This window comes from Tasmannia lanceolata, unplaced genomic scaffold (genome assembly GCF_043159265.1).
Source record: "Tasmannia lanceolata isolate RefF3 unplaced genomic scaffold, GAP_Taslan_0.1 ptg000012l, whole genome shotgun sequence".
Lineage (NCBI taxonomy): Eukaryota > Viridiplantae > Streptophyta > Magnoliopsida > Canellales > Winteraceae > Tasmannia > Tasmannia lanceolata.
In genome coordinates, this window is record NW_027518689.1 from 47143645 (window position 1) to 47166702 (window position 23058).

General features: G+C 38.6%; 2 protein-coding genes across 2 annotated transcripts; both read right to left on the reverse strand.

Annotated features, from left to right (window-relative positions):
• Positions 1 to 266: 266 nt before the first annotated feature.
• Positions 267 to 14859, reverse strand: LOC143887426 (protein DETOXIFICATION 23-like). Its single transcript, XM_077391512.1, has 10 exons — positions 13571 to 14859; positions 13360 to 13430; positions 12368 to 12642; positions 5019 to 5560; positions 3157 to 3243; positions 3017 to 3073; positions 2641 to 2879; positions 1899 to 2017; positions 1204 to 1290; positions 267 to 506 (listed from the first exon to the last, which is right to left on the reverse strand). The coding sequence occupies exons 3-10, from the start codon at positions 12611 to 12613 to the stop codon at positions 426 to 428; spliced, it is 1458 nt and encodes a 485-aa protein (XP_077247627.1). The 5' UTR covers positions 12614 to 12642; positions 13360 to 13430; positions 13571 to 14859; the 3' UTR covers positions 267 to 425.
• Positions 13413 to 17750, reverse strand: LOC143888891 (protein DETOXIFICATION 23-like). The gene is made up of 5 exons (XM_077393279.1): positions 17736 to 17750; positions 16076 to 16617; positions 13711 to 13797; positions 13571 to 13574; positions 13413 to 13430 (listed from the first exon to the last, which is right to left on the reverse strand). The coding sequence occupies exons 1-5, from the start codon at positions 17748 to 17750 to the stop codon at positions 13413 to 13415; spliced, it is 666 nt and encodes a 221-aa protein (XP_077249394.1).
• Between the last annotated feature and the right edge of the window lie 5308 nt (positions 17751 to 23058).

A 23058-nucleotide genomic window follows, 5' to 3' on the forward strand; every position in this document is an offset into this window, starting at 1 on the left:
AAAGATGGGAACCGAGTGAACTAGTGCAGTCTGTTTCTCTATGTTTCTGCCAACCAACCATTTGTCCGGTCCTATATTTATACTCTCGGTTTCCCTAGCATTGTGCTTTAAAAAACGACATTGGTAAATAATAACTGCTCTGATTGTCAACTCAACTCAACTAAGCATTTGTCCCAAACTCGTTGGGATCGGCTAATGAATCTCTTAGAAAATTTTCATGAAGAAGGAGAAAGAATCGGAGAAATTGGTAAATAACTGCTCTGGTATACAGATAAATAAACATCCAATGATTCGGTCTCACGTGACCAATCTTAAATTCAATAATGGGTGTAAACACAAGCCTGGCTTGCTTACGAAAACATATTTTGGTAAAGAATCATCTCCCTCTTGAGGCCTCTTTTCTTCCTGTATGTAGAACATGCTCTCTAAGCATTGGACCGGTTGTCATATGACTCACAGGCATCAGGTAATAACCATCTATTTAGCCTTGCTGATGCTTTCTCTACCTGAAGAACAGGCAAAAGAGATGAATTACTCTATTCAAAAGAGGATGTTAGATAGGCATCATTAACCAAAGAGGTTGATTTGTTGAGCTTTCCATATTGATGAAGTCCATTTTAAAGTTACAACAAATTGAATGTTTTGGGTCATCGTTAGGCCTTCAATTTTTGGGCCACGACTTATCTATGGGGGACAACAAATTAATGACCTAGATCATCCATAGAAGTGTGCCTCACTCTACCTTTTGGCTGCATACCTACACACGGCCCTAATATAAAAACTCCATATATTAGGCTCTGTGACTCCCTACCTTTTCTGGTTGGTAAGCTGGAATTGAACTTCCAACCTCATGGTTGAAGAAGAACGCCTTAACCAATTGGGCTACGGCTCAAACCCTGCTCTGATAGAGTGATACAATTCCAAACCAGTCATGGGTCTTCATATTTAGATATATATTAAGTTTTAGAATTGAGTTGTAATATTACATTTAAGAATAAACAAATGTTAAGCAACCATAATAAATTAAGGGAGATGATATTTTCATCCCCCTACCGATGCGCTCCCCTTATAAGGTGATTTGACGTGAACAGTGTGCAACTTTAACGCTTTTTGAAGTCAAATCACCTTATAAGGGGAGCGCATGCGTAATGCAGTGGGGTGAAAATATCATCGTCCTAAATTAAATGAATTTTGCAGTATTACCTGAAGATTCCAATCTGTTCTCCCAGTAATGCCAATAAGCACAAGTGTTTGTACAGCAACTCCACATATCATGCCAATCCAAATACCCTGAAAAACGAAACCAGAGAGAGAAAGAGAGTATGGTTGTGTTCTTTTATGCTCCTTTCGGAGCAAGACACAGATAGAGCAGAATCACTAAGAGCGACTCTCCTTTGCTTCGAGAACTCAGCAGTTAGTCCCCTGGATATCAAAATTTGGAGTGATGGGATTGCTGGGCTTGATGAACGGTATTAATTTTTTTTTTCCACAAAAGAGAGCAAAAGTACTGTAGAGAATGGTTGAGTATACAACCTATGTTTCTGAAGAGTTTTAACTGAGGATCAAAAGAAAGTCACTTGGAGGATCAAACAGTACTGTTTTGAGGTTTTTAATTCCATATTTTTAGGAAGTTAGGATCAAAGGGTGAGTTTTAAGTTCCTTAAGATTTTATTTTCGTTTTTAATAAACTTCAATATTTTGAGTCAAGTAAGGGTTTTAAGTTGCAGTGCAACCAAAAATGAGATCAGATTGTTCTTTGGATATAATAGTAGTTGACATATTTTCCTTGTGTATTCAAGGTGTTGACTGAGGTTGGAGAGAGAGAGAGAGAGAGAGAGAGAGAGAGAGAGAGAGAGAGAGAGAGAGAGAGAGAGAGAGAGAGAGAGAGAGAGAGTTACTTTAACATCAAGAGAGGTACAATAGCAGAGAAAAATTCCTGAAGGAATCCCTATAACATAGTAGCAACCAATGTTAACATATGCTACAATACTTTGCCAACCTGCCCCCAAAGATACCCCTGCTGACAGCACCACAAAGGTTGAAATGAAAAGAAATAACAATGCCAAATTAACCCAAGGAAAGAAAAAAATAAAAGAGATTACTGTAAATTAAATTGTTTAAGGAGAAGTTTGGCCACCCTGAGAAATTATTTCATGGAATATTAATTGGCTCATCTGTGAAAGAGGATCTCAGCAGGGGGTGGGAGAGAGACTTTAGAGGGCTCAAGTGGAGAGAGCATCAGAAATCCCTTAAAATAGTGAAAATTTATACACTAATTCAAATTGGGTTCCCCTTTTTCTTCAGGAGCTTTTCATGCTCCCCGCACTCCCAACGTCTTAAGTCTCTCCTTATCTGCCCATTTCTTACAACTGGCAGTACTAATATTCCAAGGAATAATTTCTCATGGTTGCCCAAAAAATGTCCTAAAATTTCTTGGTTACTCAACTCCCATATAAATTTGGAAGTATGAAACCACCAAATAAACAACAATATTTATTCTGGGAAGTGATATTTACACTACCTAGTTTAATAAAAACACAATTCTCAGGCAATGAAAAAGTGGCTTAGATGTGTGTGTTCGATCCCAACTTACCAACCAAAAGAAGAAAAAAAATAGAGCAAATAAGATGTAGAATTTGCCTGTAAGTACTGGTTGAATGCTGTTGAGCAAGACAGAGAATGATAGAAGAATGCTGAGACTTGACACTTCTTTCGCCACCTCTATGCTGCTACTGAACGCATAAGAAATGACATTGCCGAGTGCTAAAAACAACACAAAAAACACCACACCAATAGATAATGAAGTGCCTGAGACCACTTTTATTGCAAATTTTGCAGCTTTTGCATCTCCACGCCCCAATTCATTCGCCACTCTTACACTATGAAACCAGAAAAAATGAAATCTTGTAAAGAAGAACATTCTGGTTTATTAGCTTATGCACCAAATATTTGAGCAAATGAATTAGCCCTCCCATTAACACACATCCAAAGAGAAAGTTACAGTATAAAACCATACCTTGCTGCAGACAAGAAACCGAGAGGGATCATTAATTCCCAAGTAGTGATGTTGAGGCTGCAAATCCACAGTTAGTTAGTGTCATTACGTTAGTTTGTGTGTATGAAATGGAGAAATGCAGTCAATTTTGATTTTCATACCAGATTGAGAAGGCAGATATTGCAATCGTGGCATTTTTCATGTACCCAGCTACTAAGATCAACACCGAATTGTACCACATCTCCAAGCTGTTGTAAACAATAAGTTTATAGGCATATGGAATTGGTATTGGCACCCATAAAATTAAGAAAGTTAAAGCATATAAGTTGAAGTTAATTAATTTGATAGAGAAAACCTCCACAGATAATATTCCGACGGGGAGAATCAGCCATAAAATTCTAATGAGCACAACCTTTTGACAAAAAATGTAAGGGAGATGTATTTTCCTCCAAAGTGGTTCGCCGTAGAAGTGATTTCTGCCATTCAAATTGTGAAACTTTTGGAGCAATTGGTTGTTTCACATGGTATCAGAGCAATTGCCTTGTCCTTGGTTCAAAGCCCCACAACTCTTTGATTTTAAGAATCCATATGTAAGGCCAACACAAAAGAGGGGTCATATTTGCCACGTGTACCAACAACCCAAAAAAAAGAAAAAAAAAAACTGGCGTCCCAGACTCACATGTGAGTGGGAGTGTTGATGGGTTTTAGAATCCAGGTTTTAGTTTGTTAGCAGAGTAATAGAGGGGCGAGAAATCAGATAAAGACGGACGGTCTCCTTCTTTAAAATCTTAGATATCAATTGTTTTCTTAGTTTATAAGTAAGAAATTCAGGTTTCAGAAATCCCTCCCCTATCCCGAGATTTCTAAAAAATTGGAAACGCGGGATGATCTCCTACTCTCTTGCTCAACGAAAAGAGAAGCGAGCTGGAAATTAGAAAACGACGGTCAGTCTTCTTCTCTTGTCTCTCATCTAGGTTTTTGGGGAAATCCAGGATTTTAAAATCCTTGTATCCAAACATCCCCTAACAGCTTAATCATCTGAGTAACTGGTTGTTCTTTTACCTGTGCCTGTAGGGGATGTGAAAACTGATGCGAGGCCACGTAAGATCGGTCCTAAGGCAACGTCTAGTAGGTGATGTGAAACTAGATTGACCTTATCCAGTAGGGGATGTGAATCTGGAAACCTTATTCAGTAGGGGATGTGAAACTAGAAACCTTATCCAGTGGGGGATGTGAAACTGGAAACCTGCATAAGTAAGGGATGTGAAAACTGGCCGTGAACTTGCAGGACCGATCATCGATCTCTTCTAGTAGGTGATGTAAAACTAGAAATTGGTGTCTATCACGAGAGTAGTGAAAGTGGTTCTAAACAGCTATTCTTGCATGCAACTCATGGAATTCATGTGTATATTTTATGTATTGCTCACTTTATGTATCTTGGAAAAGTATCACAATTTTAGAGTTTTATTGTTATGTTACATACTTGATTTAATTTTAGAGTTTTATTGTTATGTTACATACTTGATTCATCTGTTATAGGACACTAGTTCACTCTTTGGGCATTAGCTTATTCCACATACGTTGTTTTTCAGCTAGGGAGGAATAAATACAGACGCAGGACGGGATTGGGATGAGCCTAGATTTAATTAGCTTTAACATTCTTAGATTCATTTATTTTTCTTCTCTAGGAACATATTACTGATTTGGTATTTCATTAATGATTGAACCTCATGAGAGGTGAATTATTTAGATATTAATTGAACCTTTTATGGTTAAATGGATTTAGAATTTTAGATGCTCTGCTACATGTCATATTGGACATGTGTTACTATAAGTGTTTGGCCCTGCATGCTTGTGTCGGTGAGCCACGGGCATGTGATGCTGTTGCGGACCCTGCTTCGAGGCGTGATACTTCTTTTATTCATCAATAAAATTTGAGGTGCACCCAGGTTCCTAGATAAATTCCATGTAAAAAAAAGAAAGAAAATAAAGGGTAGCATAGGATACTCTAGAGGAAACGTACCAGATCATTACACCAGAGGATACAGAGAGCTTTACCATTGGCCATAGCTCCGAAAATGCACTTTTAGAAAACCCTCTCCATGTTTGTGGACACCATCCCCCGAATACATACAAAAATAATCCAGAGATCGGCAGCCAAGTTGCAAGAACCATGGAACCCATGGCGCCAGCAACACCCAAATTCAACTTGTCAACCAAGGTCCATGAAAGGATCATGTGAAGTGGAAATGATATACCAGCTAGCCATGCAATGATAAAGTTCTTGAGTTGGGCTTGTAGAAACATTTGCATTGTTGTGTTAAAGAGATCATAAAAGGTTATGGGGATGAACCATAAGGCAATTTTTCCGGCTGCTTCTGCTATCTCTTTATCCTGGCCAAGAAACTTGAGGATCGGAGTTGCAAAGATATTGAGAGGAAGAATTAGGACAGCGGTGGCAAGGATAACGATCCAAGACCGTTGCATATATATTCCCATCATGTGGTATTGTCTTGCTCCGAATGCTTGGCCACATAGAGTTTCCAAGGCACTTGCCATGCCAAACTGCATAGGGAATGGGAAGAACTTATGAAACATGAGTAGAAATTGGGTGTTGATATTCTCCCCCCTTGTAGGATATTCCTCCTACGGCCCACTAACGGGAAAAGTAAAACGTGGCCCATAAAGGACGTTTCCTATCTACTTTTTACCGATAAAACAATCCGGTCTCTTCCCCAACATGCATGAACGGTTGGTGGACCCAACAATTAATTTGTTTTAATCTGTGAGCAAAGTAGGCCCCACCATAGGATGATCCAAACCATCCATTTGATGGCCCATAATGAAAATAGGTTGCACCGCAAAATATCATTTCCAAAGGATGATCCTAGCCCTCCGATCTAAAGAGAAACTGCAAGTTATTGAAACCTCTATAGATTGGAGGGTTGCGATCATCCAATGAAAATGATTTTTGGGGCACAAACCTATTTACATTGTGGCTCATCAAATAGATGGTTTGGATCATCCTATGGTTCATTAAGGCCCAATTGTAGGCCCCACAAATATTTTTCAAAATGAAGTGTACGTTCCACACAATAGGATGATCCAAGCGTCCATTTGATGGGCCGTAACGTAAATAGGTTGTGCCCCCAAAATCATTTCCACAGGATGATCGCAAAAAACCATTTCGATTTCCACAGGATGATCGTAGGAAACCATTTCCATAGGATGATCGCAACCCTCCGATCGATGCGCTTTCTCTTCAGATTGGAGGGTTGCGATCATCCTGTGGAAATGGTTTTTTGGGATAAAACCTATTTACGTTGTGGCCCATCAAATGGGCGGTCTGGATTATCCTATGTTCTTGGCCGTACGGTTGATTTTGAAAAAAATGGTGGGCCTACCTTGCTCAAAGATTTAAACAAATTAATTGTTGGCCCCACCAAACGTTCATGGTGGGAGACCGGCTCTAGAGTGGGGGCGTTGGGGGAATATCACTTCCCTTTCTGTTTTCCTCAAAATCTGTTCATTGCCAAAACAATAGGATTTTTAGTCCAATTTTTTGTACATTAATGTATTGAGATCCAAGGCATCGATATGCGCTACACCCACCACCAAGGATCTCAATTGGCTCAGATCCCAGCCAATAGGATATCGTGTTGACCGATTGATCATTTCAACAAAAATATAAATGGTGAAACATTTTTTCGGGAATACCGAAATACCCAAAAAAAGATTTGCGGATATCCTTCAGAAAATAAAGACCAACGATTTCTTGTCTACTGCACATGTGCCACTGCATGGGATTTCGTGTTCATCTTCCAAAGGAAATAAAAAACATAGACTCAGTGCAAAGGGTTTTATGTGTGGAAATAACAGTCTTTAAAATGCTTTCCTTGACATCCCAATTTGGTGTGAAAAGGGCAGAGAGGCATCCCCATTTTTCTTGCTGGGGAAGTATAGCATCTGCATCATCGTATGGAAACAATTACTTTTCTAAACATTGTTATCAAACCCATACAAGATCCATTTTTCAATACGTTATGTTGTTTTAAGATGGTCTCTCTATCATGGCCCAAACATTTTCCCCAATTACAGGTAATTTCGTCCAAGCCCATCTTAAGGATTAATGGAATTAGCAAGAATGTTTTGGTCAGTTAGAGATTAGGGTAAACTTAACCCTAAGTATAACCATGGTTTTAAATTTCGGTTTCAGCTAAAATTTGAGACTTATCCGAAACTGAAGTTTCAGCTGAAATCCCAAAATTTAGGGCGAAATTCGGTATTAGCTCTCGAAACGCCTATTTTTTTGGACGAAATTCATTAACGTAATAAAATATTTTTCTTTTACAAATTCTGACGAAATTTGGTATATTTCGAGAATTTCGGTTTGGTACGTTTCAGTTTCGGTCCTCACCGAAATTCCAAATTTCAGTCCGATATTTCGGATTTCAGTCGAAATTTAAAACCATGAGTATAACTAATATTGGCTCTATTTTATGATTTCCATCAGAAGAGAATCCTGGAGAAACTTTGAGGCTGCCAGAGAAACAAAATTGTGAAATGGGAGGCAGGAGGCTGACTTACAGATTGGACATAACACCCAAGGTAAGAAACTTGGTTGTGAGATTGTTATTCTCGCTCAGGTTTCTTTTTTATTCATTGTTCGTAGTTTTCACCAAGGTTTAAAATTCGGTTTCGGACCCTGAAATTTCAAAATTTCAGTCGAAATCTGGTACAAAAAAGGAAAATAATATTTTATTCAATATTAAATTTCGGTCGAAATTTCAGTAATATTAAATTAATTAAAAAAAAACAGATTTTTTGGGTCAAATTTTGGAAAAACAAAAATTTGACCGGAATTCCGAAATTTTGGCCGAAATAAATGACCGTTTCGGGTTTTGGTGGTTTCGGTGTCGGTCTCCACCGAAATCCGAAATTTCGGATTTCGATCGAAATTTAAAACCATGGTTTTCACCTAGAGAGGGGTGTGAGATTTCCATGTTTTCGTCGTATGGGATGAGCCCATCGTCAAAGTTGGATCTTCTGAATTCTCCTCAATGTAGGAAATACATTGGGTCCTAGTTTAATTGCTTTGTATGCCTAGTGAAGATAATAGAAACTTATAGCCTTAGCCCTAGTTTCTCCAATGATCCCCATCCAGTGAGATTCCGACAGCCGGATTAGGTTTGACGGAACCATCTCTCACATGGATTTCAACAAATCCAACCACGATCAGTTTTGATGCTCGGTGAACAAGTCATTGCCCCTCAAAGTTGTTAAAAATTAGAGGAAATCTGAAAAAATTGCGACTTGAGTAAAAAAAACCTAGAATTGCCTTGGCGGCCGACCGGGGTAAGGGTCAACCAGGCCGACTGGCGTAAGGGCAGGTTCACCGAGCCAATCGACTGAGGATGTTTGCTCGACCAAGCTCGAAGTTCTGTTCCGAAAAAACAAATATTTCTTCAGTTGATTAGGGTATGGGTGGTCGACCAGGGCTGATCGACCACCGTAAGTTCAGTTGACCGAGTTGAGGATTTTTCACGGGGATTCTAATTTATCGAACTTTCCATTTTGGGTGTGTTCCTCCAACTCTTTTCTTCTCGTTTGGACCCTGTGAACCTATCTAATGATGTTGTGGTGGAAATTGATAGGTGAACCGATCATTTGACTCAAAAATCGAATAGCTCCACTCGGAAATCGAATATTTGGACTTTTCCAACTTCCATGGTACATTTCAAACCTTGTTAATAGATAGGATCCCCATGTTTAATGAACTAGGATCTGGCATGCAATTGATACGTTTTCTATGAATTATTGACTTGAGATATATTGAATGTCGATTATGGTGATTTTAATTGCACGAATATTCTCTATTGCATTTTGGTTGTATTACCATGCTGTGTTATATCTGAGCTTCATCGACATGTTATACCAAGTATGGGTCTTATTATCATGTGATGTTGTGCGTGGGTCCTTATGTCCATTTTGTGTGATGCATGAGTTACATGATCATCCCATGATGGGCATGGGTTCTCGATTCTCGATATGTGGATGTTTATCATGATTTGCATTTCACAATGGCTAAGACTAGAACCAATCGCTAGAACCAATCGCTTCAGTGGGCGGTGATCCCAAGGTGGCAGTATGAATATCAGTGGTACCTTTAGGGTATCCCCGAGCTGCCGGTGCGAATAGCAGTGCCACAGATTTTGAAGTTTGAATACTGTGAGGTCTATAACTTGCTACCGACACGGATTAATCACCGGTAAATAGCAAGAATCTATCTATCCATGGATCTGCTGGTCATTCATCCCACGGCTTGGTAAGGCGGTTTCGGGGCATGGGTGACCCCAACTATGTGAGGCCTATTGCTCTTGCTCGCCTCGCATGGCTTTATGAGTGCATTGGACATGCATTTCATTTATTGAACCGTGGTAATTCACAGTTATTCCTGCCTGATTACTTACACTCTTATTCATGCGTTGACCCGTGATTTCCCTTGGCATGCCTAGATATGCCAAGGATCCCCTTATGACAAACTGAGCGTTAGATCACCTCATTGATTAAATTTTATAGATCTTGAGAGCTGACTTTGGACAAGTTCAAGAGGCGCATTGAGCCGGCGTACCGAGATTTACTAAGTTCTAGTAGTTACTTTCTTTTACTGCAGTGAGAAGTACATTGGATGAAACTCTGTAATAATTTTATTAGTTTCTCGGGCTGAGGTGAGATGATTTTATAGATAGTTGTGTTAGCCCAAGGGTTCTCATGGGTTCAACCAATCACCATGTTTTAATGATTAACAAACATAAATTGATTAGTTCTTTTATGGACTGATGTATTGTCTTGAGTGTTGTGCTATAGACAGGTATTTACAGGTTGATTCATGCTAGCACATCACAACACATGGCCTATGCTTGAGGATGAACCAAACAAAAGTCAAAGGAGCTGAAACATACTTGGATCAATCATGCCTTGGAGGTACAACCGAGGAGAAACTCAATCTCAAGCATCTCAAGTATTTGAAGATTCAAAGGAAGATCATTGAAGGTCAAAGTTGAGGATCAACATGCATAAAAGACAAATGAGCTTGAACATATTAGTGGCATCATTATTAGGAGATGTCAAAGCAAATAGCTCGAATTGAAGATCACAACATGAAGGCAAAGTGAAGTCAAACAAAGGATCACTCCAAAAACTAAAGCCATGCACATGCCATTCAAGGGAGTAGATCGAATTCAGGACCAAGCACGGGAGATAAGTGAAGACCTCAAAGAATGGAAGATATCAAGAAAAGAGCTCGAATTGAAGATCACACAAGCAAGCCTTGCATTCAAAAAAAGATCAAATGAAGACTAAGTAAAGAGGCACTCAAGAGAGTGAACAAAATGGTAGAATGTATTCCTCTCTCTCTTGGATTTATTCCAGGGTCAAGGCACTCATAAAAGGACAAAAAACACACCTAAAATATACCCTAAAATATTTTAAAAGTGACCCAAAACCAAGTGGCCACAAAGCCCAAGTTCTAAGTTAAGTTTTAAAAAGGAAAGACATGAAATTAGCACTTGAAAAATTGATCCAGCACATAAATCCTATCATAACAGGTTTAAAATATTTTTAAATAATTTTGAAAATATTTTTAACAGAAAGATCTCATTGTTTCCATTCAAATCAAGTACAACAACATCAAAATCCGATAAGAGACGAGTGAGTTATGAATTTTACAAATCAGGAAAACCTTCTGAAATTGCCTAACTCGGAATTCAGAGAAAATTCTCTGAATCCAAGCTCCGAATTCTGAGAATTTTTTCGGAGTTCCGAGAAAGGTTCTGTTGCTAAAAAAATATAGCTGTTACGAGTCTAAAAGTTGCACAGTATTACGGTTTTGCCCCTGTAACGGCTAGTTTTGCTTTTTAGCTATATATATGAGTTTAAACTTGCATTTTAACTTTAGAAAAAGGTTTTCCAATATATTTAATGTCTATACAAAATATCTAAGGTCTATATAAATACTTGCAAACCTTCTTTGCCTTGAACATCTCTCTCCACCTCATTAGTGCCTTGATCTTGATTAAACCCTTTTGAGAGTGGATTAAGCTTTACTTGTAATCTTCTTTGAGAGAATTTTTGTGTGAGCTTCAACTTGAAATCAAGCCTACATTGAGGCTATATATTCTTCTTATTTCTTTAAGATTGTAAAGAGGGTCTTCGATTCGGTCCGCTAAGAAAGGTGAATCAAAGTTGTAAACAGAGTCTTCGATTCGGCCAACTAAGAAAGGTGAATCAAACTTTGTAAGAGGGTTCTTTGATCTAACTCGTTAAGAAAGGAGATCACATAGTGGAAGCGCCGAGAAGGTCTTGGTAGAGTGGACGTAGGACTTAGCAAGGTGCTAAGTGCCGAACCACTATAAAAATCCTTGTGTTCATCTTCTTGACTCTTTCTCACTCTCCCTCCTTCACACTTGATTGGTATGCTCTTTACTTTGCTTATTTTCTTTCATCTTTAAATTAACAAGAGGTAGTTGCATTTACATTTGCAAATTAACAAGGGATCCTCAAACAACTTAACTTGAAAATCTTTTTGTGTAGATCGACTTGCTCTTTGTGCCCTTTGTGCCCTTTGTGCCAAACTTGCAATCTTGATTTAAAATCTATATTAGTCAACCTAAAAGGAGAAATTTTTTATAAACCCAATTCAGCCCCCGTTGGGTTGCCTATTGGGATTTCAAGTTGGTTATTATTATTCTAGAGATTTGGATGTTAACACTATGGTTATTTGATTCCACAATTGTGAATAAGGTTAGTTTGTTATCGTATTTATTGTAACCTTGCATATATGGGAGTTTTGAGGGCAGGTGTACGTAACACCGTCACGTGCTTGGCCATGGGCTCGGTTTGGAGCGTGACACTCTCTCTCTAGTCCAAAGGTCCACTTTGTTGGATTGAAACTAACTAGGATGGAGGGAGAATATGAGGTTCAAGAGAAGAAAATTGTTCTCTTGATGTCAAACACACAGAAAGAAGCCCAAGTTGTTATACTACTTGAGAGCCTTCAAATTTTCCTAAAATGGCTTGAAAAATATGAAGATACAAGGCCTAATATATAAGCTACATTGTAAATCTGAGATTAACATGTTATAATTATATTTGCCTTCCCTAAACTACCAAATCACACTTACACAATTCCAATAACTAGAAACAAAGTATCTAAAACATTAACTCCCCAATAGTGAGTTCCAATGGAGGAATACCAAGTACATTACTTTTATACAAACTCGGTTCGTTTAATTTCTTTTAGGCTTCTTTGGTTTGCTAATTTAGCACTGTATGGTATTTGCAAATAGCATAAGGAAATTAGCAAGGGCTTACCAGTATTCCATTTGAGAATCCTAAAAGAATGGTTTGGACAAGTGCATAGGCAGCGAGCTCAGTTTCTCCAATGTGTCCGATAAACGCCTGCGTCACAACGAACATCCCATACAAGGAAATCCTTGCGAGAATAGCAGGCCCTGCAACTCTCCATAACTTCGTTGATTCTGACAAAATCCTTCCCTTTAACTCCTCTCCATCATCCTTTTCTGATTGAAGAAGCTTATCATCCACCCTACTCTCCATACTTCCCTATGTAGAATTGTCCAATACACCTAAACCATGAGAAATGAAACCAATATATACTGTTGGCATTCATGAAGTTTAATGCTTTTTTTTGTTTGACTATTGACTCAAAATTTAAAGCTTAAACGCCCTTTCGTGTCACACTGTGTCGTTGTTTACTTTATTTGAATCAATTTAAAATGCTGTAAAGTTGAAAAGTCTTTTCTTCCAAATATTTTAGGGTTTTGCTAACGAGTGCACTTGTTAAGCATCATTTAATTGCCTTTCGGATCTTAAATTTACACATAATTTGAGGAAGAAATCTCAATCCATGTGTAAAAGTCTAAAAGTATGTGAAAATTCAAGTTCCCAAGGGCAATTAAATGATGCTTAACAAGTGCCCCTACGGCACTAGTTAGCAAAACCCAATATTTTATAACCATTTTATATTTTCCACTTTTCTGGCAATGATATTTTTAATTTTTCCAACGCTTTATGCGTTTACACATATGTTGCAACGATATTTTGAATTGGAGTTGTGGTAAAGAGTGCGGACATACACACTTCTTTATTGTATACAAATTGGAAGTATGAAACCACCAAATAAACAACAATATTTATTCTGGGAAGTGATATTTACACGACCTAGTTTAATTAAAAACACCCCCCCCCCTCAGGCAATGAAAAAGTGGCTTAGATGTGTGTTCGATCCCAGCTTACCAACCAAAAGAAAAAAAAAACATATAGCAAATAAGATAACGAAGTGCCTGAAACCACTTTTATTCCAAATTTTGCAGCTTTTGCATCTCCACGCCCCAATTCATTGGCCACTCTTACACTGAAAGCAGGAAAAAATGAAATCTTGTAAAGAAGAACATTCTGGCTTATTAGCTTAATTATGCACCTGATCTTTGAGCAAATGAATTAGCCCTCCCATTAACACACATCCAAAGAGAAAGTTAGAGAATAAAACCATACCTTGCTGCAGAAAAGAAACCGAGAGGGATCATTAATTCCCAAGCAGTGATGTTGAGGCTGCAAATCCACATTTAGTTGGTGTCATTAGGTTAGTTTGTGTGTATGAAATGGAGAAATGCAGTCAATTTTGATTATTATACCGGATAGAGAAGGCAGATATTGCAATCGTGGCATTTTTCATGTTCCCAGCTACTAAGATCAACACCGAATTGTACCACAGCTCCAAGCTGTTGTAAACAATTACTTTATAGGAATATGAAATTGGTATTTGCACCCATAAAATTAAGAAAGTTAATGCATTTAAATTGGGGTTAATTAATTTGATAGAGAAGATCCACAGAGAATATTCCGATGGGTAGAATCATCCATAATATTCTAATGAGCACAACCTTTTGACTAAAATTTTAAGGGAGAAATCTACGAGTACCTTCTAGTGGGGGTAGGTAAGAGGGGCTAAGCCATTTTGGGGTAAAGCACTTAGGAGGGATGTATTTTCCTCCAAAGTGGTTAACCGTAGAAGTGATTTCTTCCAGTCAAATTGTGAAGCTTTTGGAGTAATTGGTTGTTTCACATGGTCTCAGGGCAATTGCCTCAAGGTAGGTCCTCGGTTCAAAGCCCCACAACTCCTTGATTTTAAAAATCCATATGTAAGGCCAACACAAAAGAGAAGCGAGCTGGAAATTAGAAAACGACGGACGGTCTTCTTCTCTCGTATCCCATCCAGGTTTTTGGGGAAATCCTGGATTTTGAAATCCTTGTACCCAAACATCCCCTAACAGCTTAATCATCTGAGTAATTGGTTGTTCTTTTACCTGTGCTAGTAGGTGATGTGAAAACTGATGCGAGGCCATGTAAGATCCGTCATAAGACAACGTCTAGTAGTAGATGTGAAACTAGATTGACCTTATCCAGTAGGGGATATGTGAATCGGGAAACCTTATTCAGTAGGGGATGTGAAACTAGAAACCTTATCTGGTAGGGGATGCGAAACTGGAAACCTGCATAAGTAAGGGATCTGAAAACTGGCCATGAACTCATAGGACCGATCGTTGATCTCTTCTAGTAGGTGATGTGAAACTAGAAATTGGTGTCTATCACGAGAGTGGTGAAAGTGGTTCTAAACAGCTATTCTTGCATGCAACTCATGGAATTCATGTGTATATTTTGTGTATTGCTCACTTTATGTATCTTGAAAAAGTATCATAATTTTAGAGCTTTATTGTTATGTTACATACCTGATTCATCTGTTAAAGGACACTTCTTCACTCTTTGGGAGTTGGCTCATTCAACGTACCCAAAGCCAAATAAGGTACTAAATTTATGGACCTAATCTGCAATTGAATGTACTAAAACCACCCATCGAGTCAACTCGAAAAAGAACCACGTCAGCTTTGAACTCTTAGCTCTTAAGCTACCATTTGTTGGAAAATGACCTTATGGGTTAAATTGTTAGAAATATAGATATTTACACCTGTAAAATCTCCATATGAAGGGCGCTGATATCCCCCTCTCTTGTAGGCTATTCCCGCCCCCCTTGACGGCTGGCTAACGTTTTCCCACCATTTGACCGGCCTCTCTCTCTCTCTCTCTCTCTCTCTCTCTCTCTCTCTCTCTCCCCCCCCCCCCCGTCCTCCTCCTTGACGGCTGGCTAACGTTTTCCCACCATTTGACCGGTCTCTCTCTCTCTCTCTCTCTCTCTCTCTCTCTCTCTATCTCTCCACACACACATAACAGGAACAGTTGGTGGGCCCAACAGAAACCGTTGGTGGAATGGTGGGCCCATCTTTGAACAACGTATGCCCCGCCCATACCACACCATAGGATAATCCAAACCGTCTATTTGATGGGCCATACACATAAATAGGTTGAGTCCCAAAATATTATTTACACAGGCTGATCCTAGCCCTCCGATCTAAATAGAAACTACTTCTTATGCAACCTCTATAGATTGTAGGGTTGTGATCATCCTACGGAGATGATTTTTGGGGCACAACCTATTTACATTGTGGCCCATCATATGGACGGCTCGGATCATCCTAAGGTCTGGACGGTACACTTAATTTTCAGATACTGAGGAATAAATACAGACGAAGGACGGGGTTGGGGTGAGCATGGATTTAATTAGCTTTGACATTCTTAGATTCATTTATTTTTCTTCCAGTATTTAGTAGGAACCTATTAGTGATTTGATATTTCATTAATGATTGAACCTCATGAGAGGTGAATTATTTAGATATTAATTGAACCTTTTCTGGTTTAATGGATTTAGAATTTTGGTTGCTCTGCTACATGTCATATTGGACATGTGTTATTATAAGTGTTTGGCCTTGCATGCTTGTGTCGGTGAGCCACGGGCATGTGACGCTGTTGCGGACCCGGGTTCGGGGCGTGACACTTCTTTTATTCCTCAATAAAATTTCAGGTGCACCCAGGTTCCTAGATAAATTCCATGAAATAAAAGAAAGAAAATAAAGGGTAGCATAGGATACTCTAGAGGAAACATACCAGATCATTACACCAGAGAATACAGAGAGCTTTCCCATTGGCCATAGCTCCGAAAATGCACTTTTAGAAAACCCTCTCCATGTTTGTGGACACCATCCCCCGAATACATACAAAAATAATCCAGAGATCGGCAGGCAAGTCGACAGAACCATGGAACCCATGCCGCCAGCAACACCCAAATTCAACTTGTCAACCAAGGTCCATGAAAGGATTATATGCAGTGGAAATGATATACCAGCTAGCCATGCAATGATAGAGTTCTTGAGTTGGGCTTGTAGAAACATTTGCATTATTGATTTAAAGATATAGTAAAAGGTTTTGGGGATGAACCATAAGGCGATTTTTCCGGCTGCTTCTGCTATCTCTTTATCCTGGCCAAGAAACTTGAGGATCGGAGTTGCAAAGATATTGAGAGGAAGCATTAGGACAGCGGTGGAAAGGATAACGATCCAAGACCGTTGCATATATATTCCCATCATGTGGTATTGTCTTGCTCCGAATGCTTGGCCACATAGAGTTTCCAAGGCACTTGCCATGCCAAACTGCAAAGGAAATGGGAAGAACTTATGAAACATGAGTAGAAATTGGGCACGAATTTTGCCCCTTGAAGGCTATTCCCCTACGGCCCACTAACGGGAAAAGTAAGACATGGTCTATAAAGGACGTTTCCTATCTACTTTTTACCGGTAAAGCATTCCGGTCTCTTTCCCAACGTGCATGAACAGTTGGTGGACCCAACAATTAATTTGTTTTAATCTGTGAGCAAGGTAGGCCTCACCATAGGATGATCCAAACCATCCATTTGATGGCCTAGAATGAAAATAGGTCGCACCGCAAAATATCATTTCCAAAGGATGATCCTAGCCCTCCGATCTAAAGAGAAACTGCAAGTTATTGAAACCTCTATAGATTGGAGGGTTGCGATCATCCAATGGAAATGATTTTTGGGGCACAAACCTATTTTCATTGTGGCCCATCAAATAGATGGTTTGGATCATCCTATGGTTCATTAAGGCCCAATTGTAGGCCCCACTTATATTTTTCAAAATGAAGTGTACCGTCCACACAATAGGATGATTGAAGCGTCCATTTGATGGGCCACAACGTAAATAGGTTGTGCCCCCAAAATCATTTCCACAGGATGATCGTAACCCTCCGATCTATGCGCTTTCTTTTTAGATCAGAGGGTTGCGATCATCTTGTGGAAATGGTTCTTTGGGATAAAACCTATTTACGTTGTGGCCCTTCAAATGGACGGTTTGGATTATCCTATGGTGTTGGCGGTACTGTTGATTTTGAAAATATTTGTGGGGCCTACCTTGCTCAAAGATTTAAACAAATTAATAGTTGGCCCCACCAAACGTTTATGGTGGGAGACCGGCTGTAGAGTGGGGGGGTGGGGGGAATATCACTTCCCTTTCTGTTTTTCTCCAAATCTTTTCATTGCCAAGACAATATAGGATTTTGGGAAAATGATACAACAAATGGGACTTTTAACTGAAATTATGAAAAAAAGGGTTGAGTAGGCTAAATTCTGAGAAAGGGGTGAAATGGATCCCAAGGCATGTTTTAAGACAAGAATCCCTTTACTTGCTTTTCCCTCCGCCAAGGTAAGAAACGGATCCCAATGCATTTCACCAACCCTTTTCACCTTTTTTACCTTCTTCTTCCCCATGCCAAGTGCTGAAACTCCATTGTCTTTTGTAAAATTCCATTAAAACTCCATTGAAGACAGGTGAAACTCCCCTTGAGAACATGTAGATTTTATTGCCTCTCTTTATTTTCTTTGGCTATGAAACATAAGGTTCTCTAGTAGGTCCATTGTCATACATTTGCTTAGGTTTAACATGTTCTTTACAATGATGTGGTGTATTGTCATCATCCTCTTTATTTGTTAGGGATTTGTTATTGTCATCATCCTCTTTACGATGCTATAGTGTATTGTCATCATCCTCTTTACGATGCTATAGTGTATTGTCATCATCTCTCTTTCTCTATTTCTCTACCTCTCTCTCACCCTCTACGTTTATGCTTAGAGTAAAACCCGGTTGAAACTCCTGTCTATATACAATCAGAACCACTATTTAAATGTGTAGAACAAATATTTAGTTCTAGGAACCACTGTTGATATGTGGGAATCAATATTTAGTCTTCGCAACCACTAAGTAGTGGTTCCAATGGTATGAATAGTGGTTCTGAATGTGGAAATACACTGACGACCCTATGTAGAAGATCAGAACCACTATTTAAACACTTAGATAATCTATTTATACCGTCCTAACCACTATGTAGACCTCTGAACCGCTATATAGTGGTTCCGAGAATATAAATAGTGAGAATAAAAAGTTATGCAGTCAAAACCACGATAAAAATTGAGAATGACTGTATAAATAGGGGTTTAAACACTCAGAACCAATATTTACCACTATGTAGTGGTTCTGAGGTATAAATAGTGGTTCCAAGGTATAAATATTGGTTCACACATTATAATAGTATTTCATTGGGTGTCAAAGTTGTCATGAATTTATGAACAGTGGTTTAAATAGTTGTCTAAACATTCAGATCTTATGGTGGTTCATAGTTTAGAAGGTCTAATACTTGTTCCGAGAGTATAAATTGTGAGAATAAAAAAGTTATACGGTCAAAACAACTATAAAAAGTGAGAATGATTGTATTTATAGGGGTTTAAACACTGAGAACCACTAATTATACCTAGAAACCACTATTTACCACTATGTAGTGGTTCCGAGGTATAAATAGTGGCTCAGAGGAATAAATATTGGTTCATACATTTTAATAGTATTTTATTAGGTCTCAAAATTGTTATGAATTTATAAACAGTGGTTTAAACACTCAGAACCACATTTAGATGAAAGGAATAACAATCAAATCCTTCCAAGCACTAATTGTGGTTTCAAGATTCCTGGGAACCACAATTACAGTCAAAACCACTATAAAAAGTGAGAATGAGTGTAAACATAGCGGTTTAAACACTTAGAACCACTAATTATACAGTGAGAACTACTATTTATACCTCGGACCACTATTTACTACCAAGTAGTGGTTCCGAGTTATAAATAGTGGTTCCAAGGTATAAATAGTGGTTCATACATTCTAATAGTATTTCATGAGATCCATTATCCCTTTTGGAGTGCTTTTTGGATCTTAATTTCTGAGTCCGGGTCACAATATATTTTGAGTCGAGTGGGACCATCCATCAAAGTGTCCTAAGTCCAACTTATATTGTACATAGTTAGCGCTTAGAGTTAGGGATCAAGAGATCAAGATAAAGTGGAAAGAAACTCGAGAGGATAGACAATTTTTATCCAAACAAAAATAGAGAACATGAAATGTTGTTTGAAGTTTTGAGTATGTTTTGCATAGGCTGATCCTCGCCCTTCGATCAACAGAGGTTTCCATAATCCGAATTTCCTCTATGGATTGGAGGGCTAGGATCACCCTATGGAAATGATTTTTTGGGCACAACCTATTTGCATTGTGGCCCATCTAATGGATAGTTTGGATCATTCTATGGTGTGACCCGTATAGTACTTTTTGAAAAATGCTGGAGTATACGGGCTTACACCTTATAAAAACTCTTTCTCATGAAGAAACAATAGGTCTTCCCTACCACCAAGTCAAAAGCTAAGCGTATTTATGTAATTGAAACTCTTTGTCAGATAGTGTTAGGATGGTTGTTGAGGCCATCACATCGACTATTGAGGTCCATAGCCTTATTGAACTGAAAGTCGCTGTGATGAGCATGGCTGGTTTCACCAAGATGGAGCTGATTAGGGCCTATACCTACCTGCACAAAAGTCACAAGGATGCTGAAGTCTTCTTTTCCCTCGACAAGGATGAACCACTGCAGATGACGGGAGATATTGTGGCGCGTTTGGCGTAGTTTTTCTATTATTTGGGGGTTTTTGTTAAGGTCATATATGACCGTAGTATGACTTAGATACTTTTCTGCATCTTTATTTCCGTGGACTTGTTATGTTGATGTTGTTTATGTTTTGGACTTGTTTGTTGGGGTTTATTTTGTCAGATTTTGTAGGACTTTGTTGGTGGTTGGGTGCTTATCTATGTTGTTGGTGGTTGGACTTATTAGGCAATTTATGTTGGTGTTTGATGTGTTTGTTGTTTATCCTATGTTATTGGGCTTTATTTAGTTGGATTTTGTTGGACTTGTTTGTTGGATTTATTTTATTGGACTTGTTTGTTGGATTTATTTTGGTGGACTTGTCTCTTATGTTTATGTTGCTACTTTTAATAATTTATTTTCTATATTCTTGTAGTATTAGAACAATATGTGGAATCTAGACATGGACATGACTATGCTAGCTGGCATGGTGATTCAAATTACAGAAGAAAATAGAGGGATGGTGGATTCAATGACGTGGCATTTAACAATGCCGTCATCCATATCAACAATGCTCATAATTTACACCTAAACATATCCCAAATCAAGAAAAGGTTGAGAACATTAAAAAAGAACTACAAACAAGTCAAGGCATTGTTGGAACACGGTGGATTTATTTGGGATTCAACGAGTAAGATGATTTCCATATGCAATGAACTGGGCACAACACATATTACGGTGCGTATGTCCATGTAGTATGTTTATGTTTTGTTCTCTTATAAAATTACGATTCCTACATCTCTTATTCTATATTTTTCCATGCAGTCTCACCCTGAAAATTTGAGAATGTTAACACAACGACATGATTTGTTTGTCGAATCCGTTGTAGTCTTTGGACGATTATGGAACTGGGCAGTGGGCCCGTTCAGTAGGATCACGCCACTAGGTTACTGATTATGCAATTGGGCAGTGGCATCTGTAGTCCAGTAGTGTTTCGTTTGGCATGGGTTCATTGTACTTGTGGCTTTTTTTTCAAACTAATACTTCGGGTGTTCTTTTTTACTTTTCTGATCATGGGTATTTGGAAAACTTTGGTTTGTGTACATGTAAACTTAATGGCTCTTATTCTGTTTATGTAGACTTTATGGATCCAGTAGTGTTGCTTTCCTTACTGTTGTTGTTGGGCCTTATTTAGTTATGTGGTTATTTTTAATGGCATTTCTACAGATTAATGGTCGAATTAAAGTTCTATGTGGTTTCTAAGGGAAGGCAGGTAGGCTTATATGACAGTTGGCAACACTGTCATGTTCAAGTTAACGGGTTTAGTGGAGCATGCTTTCATTCGTATAGGAGTAGGGAGAAGGCGGAAGCCGACCTTAATGCATTTTTACATGGCATTAGTGGGCCTAGCGAAGATAGCAAAGAAGAGACCAACATTCCTGGGGATTCCCAAGCCTCAACAAGTTCTGCTGGGACCAGTTCCTCTTCTAGTTAGGTTTTATTGTGGTGTTTGTTACTATGCCTTCCATTTTGTAGGCCTCTAACTATGTCAGACTATGAAATATGGTTCCATGTGACTTTTATGTTTAGCTTTCCCACTACAGTTTAATTGGCAAGTGAACAGGCGCAGGAAACCTTTTCTTGATTTCTCAGGTTTTCCTACACAAGTGAATAGCCGCAAGATTCCTTTTCCAGCACAGTTTCGTTTCGTTTCGTTTCCTTTCTGCTACGTCAGATTCTTTTCCTTTCCTTTTCCTAGAAAACAAGTGAACGGACCCTTAGTGACCAATCTCCTCTTTAGTTCTTCCAATGTATTAGGGTATTTTAGTAATTTTCCATGAGTAGGGTATTTTACTCATTTTTTATGACACAGGGGTATTTTGGTCATTTTATTACGTTATGAGGTATTTTGATCATTTTATATCATTGGGGTAGTTTATGTATTTTCCATGATTTAGTAGTATATTGGTCATTTTTACCCGATATAGGAGCATTTCAGTTACGTTTCTTTACTCGGGGGTATTCTAGTCATTTAACTCTATATGGGGATATTTTGATCATTTTTACGTCATAAGGGTATTTTGGTCATTTTCCACAACTTAGGGGTAATTTTGAAAGATCCCACATTGGAAAGAGAGGAAACGTTACTGGGCTATATATGTGGATTTCTCCTCTCCCTATGTAGACACGTTTTCAGCATCTCCAAGGGGTGGGCCCCGCGAAGTGGGTCGGGTACGGTTAATGCTGCTAGAAAACAAAACCGGGGAGGGTAGATGACTCAGAACCGGACAATATCTACACAATGGGGTCGGGGCTTGACAAATTTGGTCATTTTCACCTGATATAGCGGTATTTTGGTAGTTTTCTATGACACGGTGGTATTCTGGTCATTTTCACCTGATTTGCTTATTTTGATCATCTTTTTATGTCAAGGGAGTATTTTTTATTTATCATGACTCAGAGGTATTCCGGTCATTTTTAACCGATGTAGTGGTATTTCCATTATTGTCCATTTGTCGGGGATATTCTAGTCATTTTACCCTATATGGGTATTTTGATCATTTTTTACACCATAAGAGTATTTTAGACATTTTCCATGACTTGCAGGTATTTTGGGCATGTCACCCAATATAGAGGTATTTCGGTCATTTTTCGTGACGCAGTGGCATTTTGGTCATTTTACCCAATACAACATATTAGATAAAATTTTAGTCATTTTTATATCATATGGGTATTTTAGTAATTTCCATGACTTAGTGATATTTTGGTCATTTTTACCTCTCTTAGGTCGATTTAGATTTAGATTTATAAATGAGAAAAGAGTTCCTACTCCCTAGAGTAGATAACTTATCTAATCCCGAGGCTTTAAATAAATTTGGAGCACATTGTTTGGGTGATCCAAACAATTCATTCGATGGGCCCTCATATAAATAGGGTGTGCCCAAAAAATCAGCTCCATAGGATCATCCCAACCCTTCGAACTGTGGAGGCAAATTGAAAGGTTGGAATGATCATGTGGAGCTGATTTTTTGGGGACACCCTATCTATGGGAGGGCCCATTAAATAAATGGTTTGCATCACCCAAACAATGTGGCCCCTACTGTATTTTAAGCCTAGGGAG

Bases quoted from the DNA above. Each gene is read 5' to 3' on its own strand.
- LOC143888891 (XM_077393279.1), bottom strand. The intron at 13,798-16,075 runs GTATGTTTCCTC...TGTTTACAACAG, and splicing joins TTCTCTGGTGTAATGATCTG to CTTGGAGCTGTGGTACAATT.
- LOC143887426 (XM_077391512.1), bottom strand. From the start codon at position 12,613: ATGGAGAGTAGGGTGGATGATAAGCTTCTTCAATCAGAAAAGGATGAT. The intron at 3,074-3,156 runs GTATGAAAATCA...GTGGATTTGCAG, and splicing joins ATATCTGCCTTCTCAATCTG to CCTCAACATCACTACTTGGG. The intron at 1,291-1,898 runs GTAACTCTCTCT...TTCGTTTTTCAG, and splicing joins GTACCTCTCTTGATGTTAAA to GGTATTTGGATTGGCATGAT.